General features: G+C 38.5%; 1 protein-coding gene across 7 annotated transcripts in view; it reads right to left on the bottom strand.

Moving 5' to 3' along the window:
* Window positions 1–14,196: 14,196 nt before the first annotated feature.
* Epha7 (Eph receptor A7) overlaps window positions 14,197–20,258 on the bottom strand; it is a 153,414-nt gene continuing 147,352 nt past the window's right edge. For 5 of the 7 annotated variants that reach the window (XM_006237962.5, XM_063287118.1, XM_006237963.5 and 2 more), the window contains 2 exons: window positions 19,356–19,511; window positions 14,320–17,960 (listed from right to left, as the gene is read on the bottom strand). In XM_006237962.5, coding sequence (XP_006238024.1) covers window positions 17,846–17,960; window positions 19,356–19,511 — 271 coding nt within the window. In that variant the 3' untranslated portion in view covers window positions 14,320–17,845. Of the gene's footprint in view, window positions 17,961–19,355; window positions 19,512–20,258 lie in introns of all 7 variants that reach the window. The other 2 variants (NM_134331.2, XM_006237965.5) reach the window with 2 other exon arrangements.

Below are 20,258 nucleotides of genomic sequence, written 5' to 3'. Positions count from 1 at the left end.
GCCTTATAAAATTATCTGGATTAAAAAAGTAAAATCCCAGTGTGGTGCTTATGTCCCAGACCCAGAAAATCAAACTGCTTATGGAAGAAGAAAGGCATCTGCTTTTCTGTGTGTGATTTTTATTTCTTCTTTTAAAAGATTCAGGCGTGTGCCAAATCTTGGGATCATTGGCTTAAGTATTAACTTGAGATCATAGCTACAGACGGGGTGGAAGGGGGAGGCTTTCAAAGAGGAATGGGGAGGAGGGAAAATACAGAAGTTACAGGAAAAGAGAACAATAGTACTAAGGATGTCAGAAGAAGATACAGGAAATAATAATATTTTCTATTTACCTACATATACTACATATATAAGAGCATGCACAAACACACACACACACACACACACACACACACACACACACACACACACACACACACTACCCACTTGGGATGATAATTCTCCAGACAGTAGTTATAGACTAACACAAAACTTCAGTTTCAGTTATATAAAAAGAAAATTCATTTGAGTTGTTGTTCAGAGGAGTTCTAGAAATTATCCTTAAGCATTATAAGCTAATGCTTTTGCCCTTACTTGCCTCCTAGCTGACGCAAGTGAGACTCTATTGCAGAAGATACCACATAATTTGCAACCTAGAGACTCCCTGAGGCCTGGCTTTCATAGAACTGAAAAGTTTTAGGCAACCTATCAAGGGAGGAAATAAATCAATAGGTACACCCAACTGAAGAACCCATGATTCACAACAATGACCAGAATACCAAGATGTTTCTAAAAGTTCATTAGTGGCACTTACTTTGTGGGGGTAGCCAATGACTGTCTAATGGATTTAAGGCTTATTCAGTAGGAAGAAAGTGTGTTAACTCAACTACCCATGGGCAGCGTGGTTGTGAATCTTGCCCAGAGCATTCCGTGTGCAGGCAGAAGCATTTCTCCCAGAAGAAGTTTTATGGGAACAGGATTCAGATAGCAATACAGTATAGGGAAGCCTACCATATGGAAAACATATATGACAGTCTAATGTATCTCATCCTAATTAAAATATTATTGAAGGGATAGCAGAACACATGTTTTATGAAGAAAGAGCAGGCAGTTAGGAGTGTGATTGAGAAGGAGGGGGAGATAACAGAGTGGTAGAGTAGGTTATCTAAAATTTAGGATGCATGAAAAGTCTCTAGGGAAATTTATTATTTCAAAATAGAACTTTAAAGCATAAAGTGTTTGCATATTATTACTCTATATTGATAAACAATGCTCCTGGAATTATGCAATGAAAACGTTCAAGTCATTAGAGTTATTGGACAGAGGTTGCCCCACAGTTGTCCCAATCAACACAGGCTACTGCCATTGCTCTTGGTTATCCACCATAACTACGTTGTAAGACCCTACTGCTGAAGACATCACATAAGACATGAAAGACAAACAAGCAGAAAACAATCTCAATCCAAACAAGAAACTTCTTCACACAGGGCTAGCTTTCATAGTAATAGAGGATGTATGGGGAGAAAGATATTAATTGTTTTACTTGAAGTTAGTTCTTGCATTCCATATGACTGACCTTCCAGGTAAGATATACTTCTTCACTGCTTGAATAGTGGTACAACTCTTATGAGATAGCAGCTTTCTGTTTGTATTTGGGCCTCCTTCTCAGGAGGGAATTTTATAACTTATTCTGTGATCCAGGTGAGAAGTCCATGGGTGGGGGGGGTCATAGAGCCTCCAGTAAAACCTGATATTGTTCTTTTGCCCAATGATCATGCTATCAAATTACCTATCCACTTGTGTCTACAGACCTGGTCTTCTCTCAATTTTGGTAATAGAAACTTCTTTTTGTAATGTAAACAGTCAGTGAGTGCTAAGATGCTTAACAGGTCAAAATGCTGAGAAGAGAAGCCCGAGTGCTCAGTGAGAATCAATATACCTTTCTAAACCCCTACCTGGGTTACCACTACTACTAAGGCTCAAGGAATATCTGGGAAAGAAGGGAGGAAGAATGTAATAGTCTAAAGATGGGGAAAATACTGCAAGATGCTGACATCTGGACATGACCTGGCTGTTACACTCATGAGTTCACACGAGCTATGTTTACATACAAAAGACTTGCACACAATCACTCCAGCCAAAATTCTGTCATAGGTGGGGAAGTTTTTCTCCAGACTCCATCACTTTCCAAGAAGCTACATAAAATTGATTACTGTTGGGGTACAGAGATTTTATTTTTATTTTTATCTTTTAATGAGGCCACCAGTACTTATAGGGAATTGTACTTAGTTATAAACAACAAACAAAAATAAAACATGAAATTGGAAGGAGGCCATGTGTGGAGTGTTTGAAAGGGGGAAATAGGAGGTGGATGTAATCATGCTTTGGTGTGTAGATATTTCAAATTCTCAAAAACATTGTAAAATTAGCTTTAAAAACAAGATTTCAGATTTTATGAGCAGCAGGAAGTCTTGGTCTCTAATGCTTAATGGCAAGAGAATTAGAAGATTGGGTTTAGATTGTTTCTGAGAAAATTAGGGTTTACATTGATAGTCATATAAAATGTTTAACATAACTTATTAAACAAAGTGACTATAGCAGAGTTCAAAGAATTTCAGATAGGCCTCAATAGGCAGAAATTAGAGAGCTGATAGAGATATCAAATAGCCTATGATGAGGTGGAGACCCATTATGGACTCCGTTCCACAGCCAAGTTTCAGAATTAGAGCTAAGCCAATCCCAAGGGTCAAGTTGGGCTGCAGAAGCCAAGTGAAGGACCATGGAGGCGACACTGGTAAAGGACACTTCCAAGTCCTCCCAGAAAAATGAGTAGACTACAACACAATTCTGGTAGACTGCTAGCCACTGAACCGAGTGTAGCTCCTAGTGCATGAGGAGTTTAACTTGTTGGTGTCTTGATGCACACTCTGTGTGGCCAGATGACAGGTCTCTGGGTCCTATCACAAAGATAGGGTCCTTCTTTTAGGATCTAGGTGAAGCAGCTAAGACATTTCCTCTCCATGATGCATATAGTAAGTTCTCAGGTCCAGGTTTTCTGATATCATTTTAATACACTCATGTGCTTAAATCTACCGTCTCAATTTTGAATCTCTTCCTTTCTTTTCTTTCTCTCTTTCTTTCTTTCTTTCTTTCTTTCCTTTTCTTTCTTTCCTTCCTTTCCTTTCTTCCTTCCTTCCTTCCTTCCTTCCCTCCCTCCCTTCCTTCCTTCCCTCCCTCCCTTCCTTCCTTCCTTCCTTCTTTCCTTCCTTCCTTCCTTCCTTCCTCCTTCCTTCCTCCTTCTTCCTTCCTTCCTTCTTTCCTTCCTTCCTTTCTTCCTTTCTTTCTGTCCTTTAATCTCTTTTTTACAGTCTAGTCTTTATCCTCCTCCTGGTCCATCCTCTGAACTGTTCCTCACCCCATACCTCTTTCTCTGACTCCAAGAGGAGTCCCCACCACCAATCCCCACCCCACCAGACCTCTCCACTCCCTGGGGCCTCAAGTCTCTCAAGGGTTAGGTGCATCATCTCTCACTGAGGCCAGACCAGGTGGTCCTCTGCTGTATATGTGTCAGGAGCTTCATATGCCTGGTTGGTGGCTCAGTATCTGAGAGATCTAAGTGGTCCAAGTTAGTCGAGACTGCTGGTCTTCCTATGGGGTCGCCCTCCTCCTCAGCTTCTTCCACCTTTTCCCTAATTCGATCACAGGGGCCCCCATCTTCTGTCCATTGGTTGGGTATAAGTATTTGCATCTGACTCTTTCAGCTGCTTGTTGGGTCTTTCAGAGGACAGTCATATTGGGCCTCTTTTTGAGAGCTCTCCACAGTATCAATAATAGTGTCAGGCCTTGGGGCCTCCCCTTGAGCTTGATGCCACTTTGGGCCTGTCGTTAGACTTCTTTTTCCTCAGGCTTTTCTCAATTTTTGTAGCTGCAGTTCTTTCAGACAAGAACAAATCTGGGTCAGAGTTTTTGACTGTGGATGGCAACCCCATCCTTCCACTTGATGCCTTGATTTCTTTCTACCGGAGGAGGACTTTACAGTGGGGAGTTCCTCTCCCCGCTGTAGGGCATATTATCTTAATGTCCCTCCCTTTGAGTCCTGACAGTCTTTTATCTCCCATGTCTCTGATATACTGTAGAGGAGCCCCCCTACCTCCTACTTTCCAGGGTCGCCTGTATCCATTCTTTCTGCTGGCCCTCAGGGCTTCAGTCCTGTTTCCCCCACCCCAATACATGATCATATTCCCCTTTTCCCCCATAGTCCCCTCTCCCATGCAGGCTCCTGCCTATGTCTGCCCTACCCCACCCCCATGAGTCCTCTGTTGTGACATTATACAGGGGCAAACTTCTCTTGGCTGTGCCTTCTGGGTAGTAGCCACTGGATGGTCTTTCACACATCCACCAACAAAGAGGGTCATCCTACTTCTGTACTTAACTCACAATGGAGTCAAATATTGATTGTGACAAGTCACAGCTCAGGGAGCCACACTATAAAGAAAGAGAAAAGGGCACAGCCTGATTTCAACAACGACAATATTTCAAGTTTCTTGTTAAAAGAAAAGAAGCCCAACTTCTATGAACAAAGAATCAGTTTAAAATGATTTTAAATGATTTCACATGTGGATTTCCCCCCAGCACAGTATCAACCTCACTGGGATTTCTTAGTCTGGTGGGTAGATCTTTTCCTACCAAACTCTCCATTTTCCCATTTAAAAAGCATTTATGTAAAGCTTATTTTCGATCTCCCCCCCCCCTCTCTCTCTCTCTCTCTCTCTCCAAAGAGGATCAAGGTTGCATAATATAATTTGCATGAGTTTGCCTGGAGCTATTAACAATATAGCTAGGCTTAATAGGTCAATTCAACTTTAGAAAGACTGGTTGCTGGTATGTTTTCTTGAAAATTAGCTGTCAGTGAGTCCTGACCCCCCCAAAAGAAAAGATGTTTGAGCCAAAAAAAAATAAAATTATTTAAAAAAAAAAGCAAGATTCTGGGCTTAAATTTTCACTACTAAATTACAAATTACATTGAGATTTGAGACAGGGTTAAAATACTGTCTTTTTAACACTATCTGTTTGTTATTAGATTATGTATGATTATAGATATCAGGCTATTTTAATACTAACTAATAACCCATTTAGGTACTTGACTGTGTACATGTGCATGTGTGAGGTGTATGTAACTGTGTATGAGGTATGTAAGTACATGCATATTGTACATATATTTGGGGTGCATATTTATGTTCCATGAACACATTGGCATGTATATATTTGGAGTTATCTACATATAAACAGATGTATATGTATATGTGTATGTTTTTGTGTATATGTGCTTGTAGGCATGTAAATGTCTGTAGTAACTGTACATAAATTCATGTGTGTATTATGTGTACATATTCATGTATACATGTACTATGTATATGTGTTATAATATGAATATATACATATATATTAGTGTGTGCATGTCTGTGATATGTATATGCGCATGCTTCATTAACTTAGCTCTACTCATTCTTCTATCATATAACTTTGTTCAATGAACCGAAAGTCTTTTTTATCTTTTTTCCTTTTTCTATTTTGATTCTGTACATTTGTGATGTTAGTTGGATTTTAGCACATGCTTACTCTTGATTTCAGGGACTCTAAAGTTTTTGTTATAACTTCAAACATTCTGACATCTTAATGATCACCTGTTCTTCGTTGGGAAGCAGTGGTGGAGAGTGTGTAGAATAGAAATGTCACTCCCAGCATCTTGAGAAAAGATTATCTGATGTCTTGTGTGCCTCATTGAAACGCTGTTATTATGGCCCCTGCATCCATGGCCAGGAGTTCTTTTTCAAACCACTCAGAAAAGATCTTGATAGAGGAAGAAAAGGACACGATGTGCACTCTGTACATCTTGTAAAGACTTTGTTTCAACTGAGGAAAGTACCTGTTTTGTTGTCCATAGCAGAGAGTGTGCCGGGGAAGCTCTGTCTTTTGTGGTTTGCTTTATCCTACTAGCCCCCACCTGCCCCTTAAAGCAGCAATGGAAGGCAACATAGTTTAGTTGTTTGCTTGCTAATGAAAGATTTCAAAAGTTTGAGGTCTTTCTTGAACTAGTATTTTGTGAATGACAGAGGCTTTAACAGAGCAAAATGTGCCTTTGTCCCCTGTGTCTGTGGAGTTAATCTTATTTACTTTGGGGCCCAAAGGCAGAAACAAAGGAGTCAAATTCTTTTTCTGGAAGCCACTCCTTACTCTAGAATTCTTCATGTTCGTATAGCTGAGGTACCGTAAGCATAAAGAAATTATGTCGTTTGAAGTCAGTCTCAGCTTCTTCTTCGAAAAGGTCTTTCAAACCTTTTTTAGACTCTGGACTTGGTGTTGCTCAATCGTTTGTATTCACTGAGCTTTGAGCCAAGAAATGCTTTACTCTTACCCATTGTCAGAGAATCACTTGAGTGTTTGAAATGAAACACACCATCTTCACCTCAGATTAATACTGCTTCAATCTGAACATATGTATATCACAGGATCTTATCAATAGAGCTTACCAATTGCAATAGCACTAGTCATACACTCTTTCACTCTTCCAAGAATGAATATTGTGTATGTATATTCATATATATAAGGTAGAATAAATATGCATACATGTACATATACATATGCATTACATATATTTAAATAACACACACATGTATATGTTCCTACTAGTGACCTCATGAAATATGTTACATTCATTTGTTCATTCTCATTTGCAATGGAGAAGCATGATTCCCAGGATACTTCTGCAACTACTCCATGATTATAGGGCTAGAATCCAGCAGTATCATAGTGCAAAACAAACCAAGGCTTTCCAATACTAACAAATATTGCCACCCCTTCCACAGTGTTCAAGTAATTATGAAGACCAATCTTGTTCTTCTCCCTGAAGATATAAGAGTAAAAGAGACTTAATTCTTCTGTCTTTGGCTCTCTCAATGGTAAAGCTTTACATATATACTTTTGAAACAAAATAAGTGATTTTCCTGATTTTTTTTTGTCATTGGGTTTTGTGACATATAACAGAGAAGGAAAACTGTTGTGATATGATAAGCCTAACTGAGCGGTTCCAGTACCATGAAGACAGCCTGTTTTATAAAGTCCCATGGTGTGAATCAAGGCATTAAGTTTTATATAGAAACTGACATGGACTTGTGCATGGCAAAGGGTGTAAGTCATAACGCTTGAGAGACTGTGAGCCAACAAGTTTGTCTCAATGATACTTTGAAGTATTCCTCTTTAATCTCAATAGCATTTATAAACCCAGTTACTTATCTACTAGTCGCTTTGAAGTGGTTGGTTTTAAGGTATTGCTATTTGGACATCTACGTGTATATTTAGTATTTAAAAACAAAGCCATGATAGTGCTGCATACTTTGTGAATTTGGTATGCCAGATGACTAGTCAACAAATAACCATGTACCCAATAGAAAGTCCATAAAATGCCAAGCACCCTACACGATGATCTTCTAATAACTAAAGACACAGTGAGCAGAGCAAGCTGCAGCCTGTCACGGCAGGGTAAGATGAGAATGTCTGTGTTTAAGTTCTAAACCACAGAAGTTTCCCAAAGCTTCAAAGCAATCCTGTCAGCCTTAGCTTTTCTGTTTCCGTGCAAGCATTATGCTCTAGTCCTGCCACTGAAATTTCATAATGGGCAAGGCATCAGTTATGGCTTCACCTGCCTCTCTCCACACAGAGCTAGAATAAACAAGATGAACAGACATATGTTTAAACACATTTAAACAGAAAAAAATAGAAAGATGCCTACACCAGAGCCCCACAGACCAAGAAAACACACACACACACACACACACACACACACACACACACACACACACACACACATATTTTTTCATGCCGAAGTTAAATTCAGGAACATTCTGTAAGAGTTGGATCCTACCTATCTGTCATAGGCTAGTGGTTCTGCACACAGAATATTGATGGCCACAAAACTCCAGGACGGGCTCCGGAGCCGGAAAATGACGTGCCAATTGGGAAGCAGGAAGCCTGATATAGACTTTATGAGCATAATAGTATCGAAAGTGGCCCGCTGCAACATCACAGCAAGCTTCAGTAGCTAAGAGACAAAAACTTTGAATTTGAACCTGGGCTTAATTGGAAGCCATCAAAATAAAATCAAAGCAAAAGTTCTACTGAGACCTTTGGACTATTCACATCCAAGTCATTATGCTTCAAAATTCACAATGGAGATGAAAATCCCCACAAAATGCCAAGAAAATATACCAGTGCCATTAACAGGTAATTTTTTTATTGCTTCCTAATACTTCCTAATTTAGGAGGCTGAACTGATGTGTATGAGAAGTCAATTAGAAAGTAGGTAACATCTTCTAAAAATGATACTCATCATGCTATTTTAAATTTGCTCTATAATATTTAAAGCTTACATTTATCCTTTTAATTCCATGTATTCTTAATTAGAAACAAGCAAAGCAGTTCTCTCCATTCTGATGAATGGGGAAATTGTGTTTAATGGGGTTAAATTGTTTGACCAGATGTCAAGGAATCAGTGGGTGTTAGAGCCAGAGTGGCTGCTTCTGCTGTAGAAAGCCTAAACATTTCTCCTCACCTTTGGTTCTTTTTATCCTGTCAACATATAAAGTTTCTTTTTTGATATCAGTGTATATAGGTCTACACATGATAATTTTAGCTGATTAATCAAGACTTAGGTCCTCCTAAACTTGTGATTCACTGTATTTGTTCCATGTGTGGTACGTTGTTTTAGTACCAAACGCAGCTACAAAATTGTTCTTTCAGTTAAAATTATTGATATGGAATGTACAGACATTGTTTAGCTTCTGCAGTAATTATGAATATATGGAACTGAACAATCATGGAAGTGAAGCCATGATCATAAAGAAATGCAGATAAGCAGATAATCTTTGCTTTACTACAATGGAAAGATCATATACATACATATATATATATATATACATATATATATGTGTGTGTGTGTGTGTGAGTGTGTGTGTGTGTAGTTGTGTGTGTGTGTGCATGTATGTGTAGTAGTGTGTGTGTGTCTGTGTAATGGTGTGTGTGTGTGTGTGTGTGTGTGTGTGTGTGTGTGTAGAAAGCATAATGTAGAGTTCATGACCTTAAGAGCATGGAAAGTCATACACTGCAACATCACAGTAAGCATCAGTAGCTAAGCAAGAAAATTTTTGAATTTGCACCTGCACACAGACTCCTATTGTATGAGAGGCAGACCAACTCTTACAAAATGTTTCCGAGTTTAACTACTGTAACTTCCACATGAATAAATTATGTTGTCTTGCTCTGAGGGGCTTCAGGGTAGTTAACTTTCAATTTTTCTGTTTTAATCATGTTTAAAGACATGTCTGATTATCTTGTACAGAGGTAAGGCCATAAACAAGCATGTACAGGCACACACCCACACACACACATACACACACACACACACACACACACACACACACACACCAATTAATCCTGGAAGACAAAAGCATCATGAAATCCATGCTTCTAGAGGATTCTAGAGGATTTGAGGTTTATCATTGATACTAACTGTGTAAAGGCTCTGCTTAGGTCTCCTGTGCAGGAAGTTTGCTGCTAGTTGGAAGCCAGAGAATACAGATGTACAATTACAGCAGCATATCTTTATAACTTAATTTAATCTACATAAATAAAATGAAATAATTTAATCACACATGTAAGAGTGTTAAACAGAATAATGGAACTTTAATAATGTGACATTGCCTTAGGTTCAGCTACATGTGTGTCTTGTCAAAGGAAAGAAGTGGTCACAAGATAAGAAAATTATGATTTGTATAACTATTGGAGGAAGAAAAAAGAAAAAAGGATAAGTGTGAATTATTTGCATACAAATTTTAATTCATATATGTAATGTATTATTAACTCTATATGCATATATTATATATGCATATATCATATAAATATTTTATATGAATAGTATTTAAATACATATGCATGCATGTTTAATATACACATATATAATATATATATTACCAACCCAAAAGTTTATGAGCAGTTAAATGGATACGAATATAATGTTTTTACATAAACATCAACTAACATATAACTCTGGAATGCTGAGGTTATTGGATATTAGGACACATGTTGAGCATTGTGATATTGCCGTCTAGAGTTTTAAGTCAGCTAAAATGAAGAATTATTGTAATTGGACATGGTATAGCCATTGAGAAACTTCTGTGACATGGCACGGACATTGGCCTCAAGAGGATGAGTGGCTAAATCAGTTGTAGAGACCAGCTTATATATACTTAGTTTAGATATACTATTGAAGTGTAAATTTCCTGTTTTGGAAATTACAACCCAGATGTTTCTCAAGAGAGGAATGGATAGAGAAAATGTGGTACATTTACACAATGGAGTACCGCTCAGCCAATAAAAACAATCACTTCATGAAATTCTCAGGCAAATGGATGTAACTAGAAAATATCATCTTGAGTAAGGTAACACAGTCACACATGGTATGCACTCACTGATAAGTGGATATTAGGGAAAAAGCTCTGAATACCCATGATACAAATTACAGACCACATGAAGGTTAAGAGAAGGAAAATCAAGGTGTGAATGTCTCAGTCCTACTTAGAAAGGAGAACAAAATAATCACAGAAGGGTGAGAGGGATTTGGGAGGAAGAGAGGAGAGGGAGAGGAAAAAGGGGGACAAGATCAGGTGTGGAGGAGAAAAGGGTCACGAAATTTAACAGAGGTGGCTAGTGGTAATGGGGGATGGGCACCTGGGGGTAATCAACAGAGATTTCCAGACTCCAGGAAAGCAAAAGGCTCCCAGGACCCAGTGGGGATGACAATAACTGAAATACTCAACAAAGGGGAGGGAGAACTTGTAGAGACCATATCCAGAGGTTAGGCATGGGGCCAGTTGAGGGATGGGGCCACTCACCCTTCTCAAAATTCTAACCCAGAATTGTTCCTGTCTAACGGAAATACAGGGACAAAGAATGGAACAGAGACGGAAGGAAAGGCCATCCAGAGTCTGCCCCACCTGGAGATCCATCCCATATGCAGCCACCAAACCCCAGCCACTATTGCTGATACCAAGAAGTGTTCCCTGACAGGAGCCTGATACTGCTGTCTTCTGAGAGGCTCTACTAGAACCATACCCATACAGAAGCAGATGCTTGCAACCAACCATCAGATTGAGCAGTGGGACCCCAATGGAAGAGACCCATGGTGCCAGCTGCATATGTAGCAGAGGATGGCCTTATCTGACATCATGGTGAGGGGAGGCCCTTGGTCCTGTGAAGGCTCGATGTCTCCAGTCCCCTGGTAGGGAACTGCTAGAGAGTAGGGCAGGAGTGGATGGGTGGGTGGTGGAGCACCCTCTTGGGTGAGCACCCTCTTGGAGGCAGGAAGACGGGTATGGGATAGGGGATTTTGGAGGGGAAACTGAGAAGGGGGATAACATTTGAAATGTTAATAAATAAAATAACCAATAAAAATAAAATCAATTAAAAAAATAGAACATCTACCGAGTGTAAGGAAACACTGGCATTGGATTCCATTTGGTTTCTACATACCAAGAGCACTTAATCTATTTAGTGCAGGAGAGAAACATTCCAATCATCTGGAGAACAGGATTGAGTGACCTCAATACTTGCAAGGTGGCAAAGCACAAAGAAGAGAACTAATTCTGACTCATAGTTTTAGAAAAAGTCTAGAGAAAATATTGTGGGAGAGGAGGATCCTTAAAAGAGAAGGTTGAAGTAGGAGAATTGCTATGAATTCAAGGCCAGCTTCATCTATACAGTAAAACTAAATTAAAAAACAAAAACCCTGAGAGGTTCTACATTATTGAAGAACTAATGTTTAGATGTGTACCTTGTACAGCTCTCTCATAGCAAACCTAGCTTGTAGGCCTTGGAAACAGCAGTAGTAAGCATTTACATGTGTTCACTTCAAGTCTGGCTGAGACTGTGTGTAGCATTCAACTCCTGCTATTTCTGTTATACTGAGTTCTAGTTAATGGATGGAGCTTGGCATGGGGCTGCTGAGGAGCTAAGCAAAAGCCTGGCCTCACAGCAATGCTGGGCCAGCACATCAACAACATCCTGTGAGTATTCAAGCTCAAGGTATGCATTTCTTTTACCCGAAAGAGTCCATTGGAGCCATACATTTCTATGTATTTAATGGAAGCAGTTTCTGTCTTCAGCATATTGCCCAAGGAATTTGACATTAGGCTTTCTTCATAATTTGTGCAGAAGCCTACGGTATGCATGCAATGTGTTTATAAATTCACGTCACCCAGAAAATAATGTTTTTGAGCTGTTTGTCTCATTTCAGAAATTATTAACAGTGACATAGAAATGCCAGCTCTGCATAGCCACTTTAATTCTCTGTCCGTTCTTCTAGTTTGTTATCCAAGCATGCACTTCATGTACTTTGGCTTATGTCGTACAGTGGTGAGACTTGAACATGTTCTTTACTTAACCTAAACTAGGATGAACAGCACTTTAAGTAAACGGGCCCCATTCTTCTCAGGAGCATCATTAAGTAAGTTCTGTAGTCACATCTGTTTATACCCATGCACTAATGTTTGCTTATCCTGGCCCTACACAAAATCTATAGACATATCTTATTACAGGTGGCGGATTTTAAAAGGAAAGCAAAAATAATCTTCAGAAACCTGGGGCATTTGAAGTAATCCGATATAAGTGCAGATCATGCTCATTGGAATTCAGTTATCCATGGAAGCTCATAATAAATCACACCTTAATATTTTGCCAAAGTATCAAATTTAGGATTGCTATAACTATGGTAAATCTTAGGAATTCCTTTGATTGTTACCAATCTATGAAATACTAGACAACTGCTTCTTATTCTTACCCACAAAGCATCTGAGCAATAGGACCAATTAAACTGAGTCAATTAACTATATTTATTTTAACCTCAAGGTCAATCAAAAGGGACCCTTTATTGTTTAATTATAGATTTAATTACATTCAATCACTGAACTTGGAAAAAAAACCCCTACAGCACTTAACTCTAATGCAACTTAAAGAATTTGTACTGCAATGTTACTTTCCTGCCCTTATTCATCAAACTATATTGAGATACACACAGCAAAGTGACCGGAGAAAAGGGCCTGAGGACAGGACATGTAGTTTTAAAATGTCCTAGTCACCTCGTGCTGGCTTTTATCATTTGGTAATATATGTAATTATGATCTCTGTATTTAGAGACATGATTCTCCCCCTTTTGCTTTTTGCTTTTTATGTCTTTCTTCAGAAGGTTTTCTCAGAACTGATAACGAGTTTTTAATTGAAACAAAAAATAAATGTTATACCAAAAAAAATGATGAATATTGTAAATACTAAAATAATTTTTTTGCTTCGTAGTGGTCACATGCTTATGAATTATACCTTTAAAATCCTGGTGAAAGACAGTGGTGATAAAAAAGATGACTTTATAGCACGTATAGACAGAGAACTTTAATAAATTTCTGCTTGTTTTAGAAATTTGCCTCTGTGTTCTCAAGTGTGTAATCATTTTTTTTCCTTCTTTTTTTTTGGAGCTGGGGACCGAACCCAGGGTCTTGCGCTTGCTAGGCACAAGCTCTACCACTAAGCTAAATCCCCAACCCCGTAATCATTTATATATTCAACTAATGATGGGGCTTTTCTCCCTGTCTTACTGCCTTACACCTTTGTCTGTTATATTGTTAGTGTTTTCAGGAGGAATTGGCAGGGTAGGCCTGAGTTTCAAAATTCTCCTTGCATTTTGGTTCAGACCAGCATCAGCGTCATCACAGATAAGAGCGCCTTGAGTCAGCACTAGTCAGCACTTGTTCTTTATGTGTTTTCTGTCCATTCTGTACCCTTAGATGCTGCTGCTGTAAGAGTCCTTGGTTTTCTCAGTTTCCTTTGCAAGTTGATCACTAAGCCAGGTTCCTGTTTGCATTACCCAGTAGTAAAAATGCAAATGCTCCCAGTGTCACTCTCCTCAGTCAGATGTTTAGCATGTCTGTCAAGGGCCAGCAACAACCTACTTCCTTTCGTATGCAAATAGTCTTGGTATTCTCATGTACTTGCTTCAGGAACAAACAAAACCAGATTCTAACTCAAATGTTCAACAATCTGGCCCTTTGTAAACAGTCTTGTTATTCCATAATAAAGGATTAGAGCGAAATTAGGTCAGTATCCATGAGGGGGGAATAGGAATAATCAGTTTTATTCATATTCTGATCAGCCCCGCAGAACTATTTTCACAAAATCTTCTTAGGTAGGAAAGGAAAGCATAAGGAATGTGAAGGAGCCCACCAATGACTGGAGACAGGATTTTCTTTACATTGTCTAATAGACTTGTTTATTATTTTAAGCTGGTAAAAAGAGACTTATGATTCGTGTTGAAGAAAGAGTTATTTGTGCTTGATACATTGAAGACACTGTTCAAAAGCATATTTTTGTCCTTATAAAAGGATGACCCCTGTAGTAATTCTTAGGCAAGGAGGGACAAAATTCAACCAACAAAAAGCATATTTCGCCCCGAGTTCCCCATGATTTCTCCACATATAGCAAAAAAAGGAAAAAAAAATACACATCAGTAATTCATTGGAACATGCACATAGGGGAGCAGTACAGTTTTGGGCTGCTCAGGAAACAAAAGGGGAGGGATCAGCATTACCTAAATAAAAGAGAGGTGACTTACACCCTTTCCATTGTCTTAAAAACACCAAGAAGAGGAGCAATTAAAATATAGTCCTAAAGAGTACTAGCTAATGTAGATTACATAAGTATACAATATGATTCAACCAATAGTGCTCTGAGAAGCATGAGCCACCAGTCTAGAAAACGAGGCCCTGATCCATTGCTGAGAAAAGACTCGTTCTCAATGCAACAAGTTACTTGTAAGTATTTCAGAACTGAATGCAAACCAGGTGGTGTGGGTGGGCGGTGTTCTATAAAAAAAAGGTGGCTACATTAAAGCAAGGAGGCAACTTCCTGTTGTGTGTTCTGTCCTTTTGGAATTCTCTGTTGGGCGTTTGCTTTCTCTACTTCCCTCCCCCTGAGCACTAATTATCAAAAAAGATTTCAAGGTGCAAGCAAGTTGTACATTCTCACTGCAATAGCGTCTCATCTCTTACTGGAAGAGAGGATTACAATCAGGTTCACAATGCTAATTCCTCATCTCTCCATGTTTGCTTCACGTTCGCGTACTTCAAAAATCATAGTGTTGATTAGAAAAAGAAACCTACAAAAGAGAGAGCACGATGCAATCATCCACTTCCTATTGTGCTGTGTCTTTCCCATCCCTTCTCCCCTTTCCCTGTAAAGAGCTGTAAAAAATTTAAGGCAGATGAGGTATATTGCTGAAGGAAAAAGTTATTTTTGAAAAGAAAATTAAAAACAAAATAAAACAAAACAAAACACTTTTATTCTGCCCTTCTACTCAAGAAAGACTACTCAACTATAAATCTATTACTAGAAAAAGCAGGAAAGACTCTGTCTGCATGTACCATACTGCGTCTTCTATTTCTAGAATGGCTTTTTTGTTAATTTAATTTTTAATAGAAAAAATAAGCACCTTAAGCTATGAACAAGAAAAGAACTTCATTATTAGTGAGTCCAGAATCCAAACGGAATTAGAGAACACTCGCTCAAGCTCGCACTCATTCGCACAAAGGCCAACGCTACTGATTAGAATTGTAAAGTGCTGTACTGAGTATAAACACTTTTGTATACACTGCACACACTGAAAAATAACCCTCAAGCACATTGTGTTATAGTTCCAAAAATATATTTACAGTCTATTACAAAGATTACAAATGGAAGTGTCTAGGGTGACTGGATTACGCTAATTAAAATTATTTTTACAGATTTTTGTTTTCCTTAGGGACAAAAACATTTTTAGAGAAATTAAAATGAGTTTTCTATTCAATCAAAAAAAATAAATTAAAATATCAAATAACACTGTACAGTGGTAAAAGAAAAAAAAACAAAAATGGATAGGGAGGGGTTTGGGAAGCAATCCATTTGAGTTTTCTATAGCCATCTTTGGTCCTAAATGTGGGAAAAACACATTATGTAGCACTGAAAATACCTGTTTCTTTGAGAAGCTCTGCAAGTAAAATAGAAAAATATAGTGCATTTTCATGTACTTGGAGCCACTACTGAGAAATGTGTATACAAAACAAGACGGTATAAATAAAATTTACAAGTTTTACAAAGGAACATTTACAGATTTCGCGTGTTACCTGTTTTTGTTTGTTTGTTTGTGGAGGCCCACATTACCAAACAACACCAATTAGGACCGATCCCTGGGATCTTTCTCTAGTAAAATTGTTATAAACAGCCCAATTTTCTTTGGAAGTACAACAGTTCGGTTTTGGGGTAGTTCATGATTTTTCTAACTTTTGAAAAACATTACTCAAATATGTATACATTCCTGAAATACCTATAAAGACACATTTAATTATTGCTTATGAAATTCTAACACAGTAACCAAATAATATGGTCTGATAAATAAAGTGGAAACAGAAAAGCCAGACCCTTTACTTCTTCCTTCTGGGGTAAATGAATTTTGACCTAAAAGGGGTGTGTGTGTGTGTGTGTGTGTGTGTGTGTGTGTGTGTGTGTGTGTGACTGTTCATAGATAAAATACCTCTGTTTTGCTTTCTTCTCACTGCAGTGGTAGAAGTATTTGCTGCACATTAGTCTGTGAGTGGTGAGAAGTGAACTGCCCCCTGTGATCTTGCTTCAGAGTAACAGTAGAAAACTGAATTCGTTACTTTTGTATTTGGACTGCATTCAACAAGAAAGAATACAAAATATAGGTCAACTATGTTCCTAAATTTCTTACTGTCACAAGACTGAAACTCTTGATGTGCTCCGACGGGGTGAGCCAACGCTGGAGAGCTTCTGCCTCCAGAAACACTTTCACCAGCCTCTTCAGATAAAGCCTCAGCCTTTTTATCATATACACATAAACCTAAAATTTGACATTTTTTTTATTAAATTCTGCCTAGTAAATCACTCTATAAACAATCTGTTAAAAGTGCCTTATAGTATTTATGGATCATTATTGCTTTGTCTTTTTCATTGAAAAGTTAGTATGTTGTCTGATTTTTACAAAGAAAAAAAAATTCCCGTTAAAAAATATCAGCGCTCTTGGCAACTTGCAATTCTGAACTACCTGCCAATTCGCAAACAATAACAAAACATCACTGGTTTAACAGAACAAAATGACACAGCCAGGATACCAAAGCCAGGAAGGACAAAGTCATATCCTCAACGATGTGCCGTAGTTTTGTTTTCCTTTAAGTTTGAGATTCCCTCAAAGGTACCCAGTGTAGTTACGTGTCGTAAATTTAACGCTAAAAAGGTCCAAAGCTACAAATAACTTTCTAAAACAAAGTCCTTATGCAGAATCAACACAGATGGTTCTGGAAAAAGAATAGTCTGAAATCACATATTTTAAGGAAAATATTTCATTGATTTTTTTAACAATAAGATCATGATTTTATTTGACAAATATATTCTTTCTTAAATTCTTTATGTACATTTTAAAAAGTCTATAAGATAAAAAGGAGGTTCGAGAGCTCAAGGTGTTGGGATGTTTTTTTCAGGTAGTACTTTGTTTATTGTCTCTGCTGTGTTCCTGGCCACCAGTGGTGGATCCTAAATTCCCTTTTTGTATATTCTGGTGGCACTTAGGAGTTCAAGTCTGTAGGTGCTTCTAAAATCTTCTCTTTATTGTAGGAAGGACCCAGTATATCAAACTGTCTTCTAGCAGCATTCTATGTGTATACTGAAGGCCGGAACTGTTCTCTTGCAGTCTTAAGCCTCACTGAGGGAGGCGGATGTGTCACACTTGGATGCCGGTTCCGTGTAAGTGCAGCATCTGTGCCCGCATAGTCTGGATGCTGCTCATAATCTTCTTTTGATGGCCAACCAGTGTGATCCCTAAACTCATCACATCGCTGCAAAAGACAAGGGCATGCTTATCAGATACGTTACAAAGAATGGATGAGCACCATGTGCTCATTGACAGTCACTCACATATTTTGTTACCTTTAGGCTGATGTATACTAAGTAACAGTACTCTTGGGGGCTACAGTCTTACTCCTAAGAAAGTCGTACACAGACTTGTTTGGACAGTCTCATTTGCAAAAAAAAAAAAACCAAAAAAAAAAAAACCCCAAAAAAAAAAAAAACCAAAAAACAAAAAAAAACAAAAAACTGGATGGACGAGTCTCTCTCTTACTTTACCATACTGTTGCTTTTTAGTTCACCTGAAAGTTTATATGAAAATTGTTTCAACCTTAAAATGTTACTCCCGATTGAAAAAGGTGGCAGAATGTTACTTGAAATATTGGACGTTTTAAATTGTGTAACTGGAAAAAATGGGATGCTATAACAATGGAAATAGGTTTTAGAGCCCAGGAGAAAGCTCAGGAAGTACATGTCACAGAAAAGTGTGCAGTGGGCTGGATTCTGTGAGTAACGTTGACCACGTATACCTAGCTATAACTATTGCATTTCTTCAATTCCATAGCAAGAGTAGGACTGCTACATATACGCACAATGCTACAGTCACAGCTCACATGTGCAGTAAGTTAACTATAACTATTCCTATGTGCCTTTTCTGATAGCCGCAAGAATTGAGCTTAGATATTTCCAAGTTCCAGAAACACTGCAATGATGTAATGCTATTGTATTACATGGCAGGTTCTTTCAAAAGCACAGAGTCACAGGGATAAAGATTACTTTGGGGACCCAGGTATAAGCACGCCAACCTCATGTATTGGAAAACGGAAGGGGATCGTGTGCTTAAGTTCACATGTATGTCATTTCTTGTTGTATGCAGAAAGACTATGTAGTTGCTAGGCTGAGAGGGCTTTAAGAGAGTTTTAAAGACCATTTAATCAATGAACTAGAAAGGAAAACTTGGGTCTTTTGAGTTTATTTATTCATAGTCATTTTAAAGCTGAGTGCAGAACTATTCCTCAGTGAATGGAAACCTGAATGAGACAGTCGTCAATAAGAAGGAAGTCCCAAAGTGCAGGCTCCAGAATGCTGGCTATGGAGAAAATTAGATGTCAAACTCCCGTTGAGTCTACCGTAAAGGATATTTACATTTTCTGAGTTGTAGCTTTATAGTTTACAAAATTAACATGTGACTATTGATTTCATAAAATAGTAGTCTCTTTAAGAAAACTTATTTAAAAGCACTGTTGTCACATAAGCATTTTTTTTAAAGAAATGCTTTCTCCCCCTCGAACTTGTGATCTACAGACTTTTATTCTAAATAGGATAATGAATCATGAATTGTACCCAAACAATTATTAAATACAATTTAGTAAGTAGAAACTTACTCGATGGTCATCCGGGCCACCGACTCGAGTGAGTTGTAACCTGCCGCTGTGAAGTTGTCTTTATACCTCTCCATTTTAATAGCCTGCAACCACTCTCCCACTGAACAGAAGGCAGTGAAGTCGGGAGTGCTCTGGTCCAGAAGAGGGCTTATGGGTCTAGGTGAGAGTAAAACACAGCACTAAAAACGTATCCTCAGCAGTTACCAGAAAAGGCTGTCTGGATGCATACAAGGCAAATGTTATAGGAATTACAGTAAGATGTCTTAACTAAAACCCAAACAGAGTAAATTAACCGGAAACTACAAATACCTAAATGTTCGTTTTCATTGTAAGAGTGTTCGCTGGCTTGTGTCTTCTACAAGCTCACAAACCCCACAAAGGTGATGATGCTTGGGGGAGTTATAGACGCTCGTTGGCTTTTTTACTAGTAGTTGAGAGTACAAGTATCTGGCGGTATCCTAACTCATACAGGCCGCCAAGGTGCTATTCAGAGCATTAAACATTCTCTGTTTTGATGACATACTGGGAGCCCCATGGAGATAATAGACCCCATTGAGTGCAGCCCCCAGGGGCAAGCTTTTCTGCAGCTGGAGCTGAAAAACTACTGCTGTGTCCCATGCTAGGAGGGAGGGGATTGTTCTTAACACATCTTGCACAGCCTATGCCAAGTTACTTTTGATAATTTCTAACTCCACCGAAGCATGTATCAGATAACAAAGAAAAGCAGTAAGTTACGTTCTACAGCAAAGCCAGCGCCTTATAATAAGAGCTAGATAGCAACAATGCAGGCCTGAAGGCAACTGAGTGACTGAGAAACTGAGCTGGTCACAAAGACCCAGGCGGCACTTTCTGAGAAAGACATCCGATGTCCTCAGAAGTCCTAAGGAAAAAGAAGTCCAACAA

This window comes from Rattus norvegicus, chromosome 5, assembly GCF_036323735.1.
Source record: "Rattus norvegicus strain BN/NHsdMcwi chromosome 5, GRCr8, whole genome shotgun sequence".
Taxonomy (NCBI): Eukaryota; Metazoa; Chordata; class Mammalia; order Rodentia; family Muridae; genus Rattus; species Rattus norvegicus.
The sequence above is the reverse complement of the archived record's forward strand: the minus strand, read 5'-3'. Positions and strand labels throughout refer to the sequence as shown.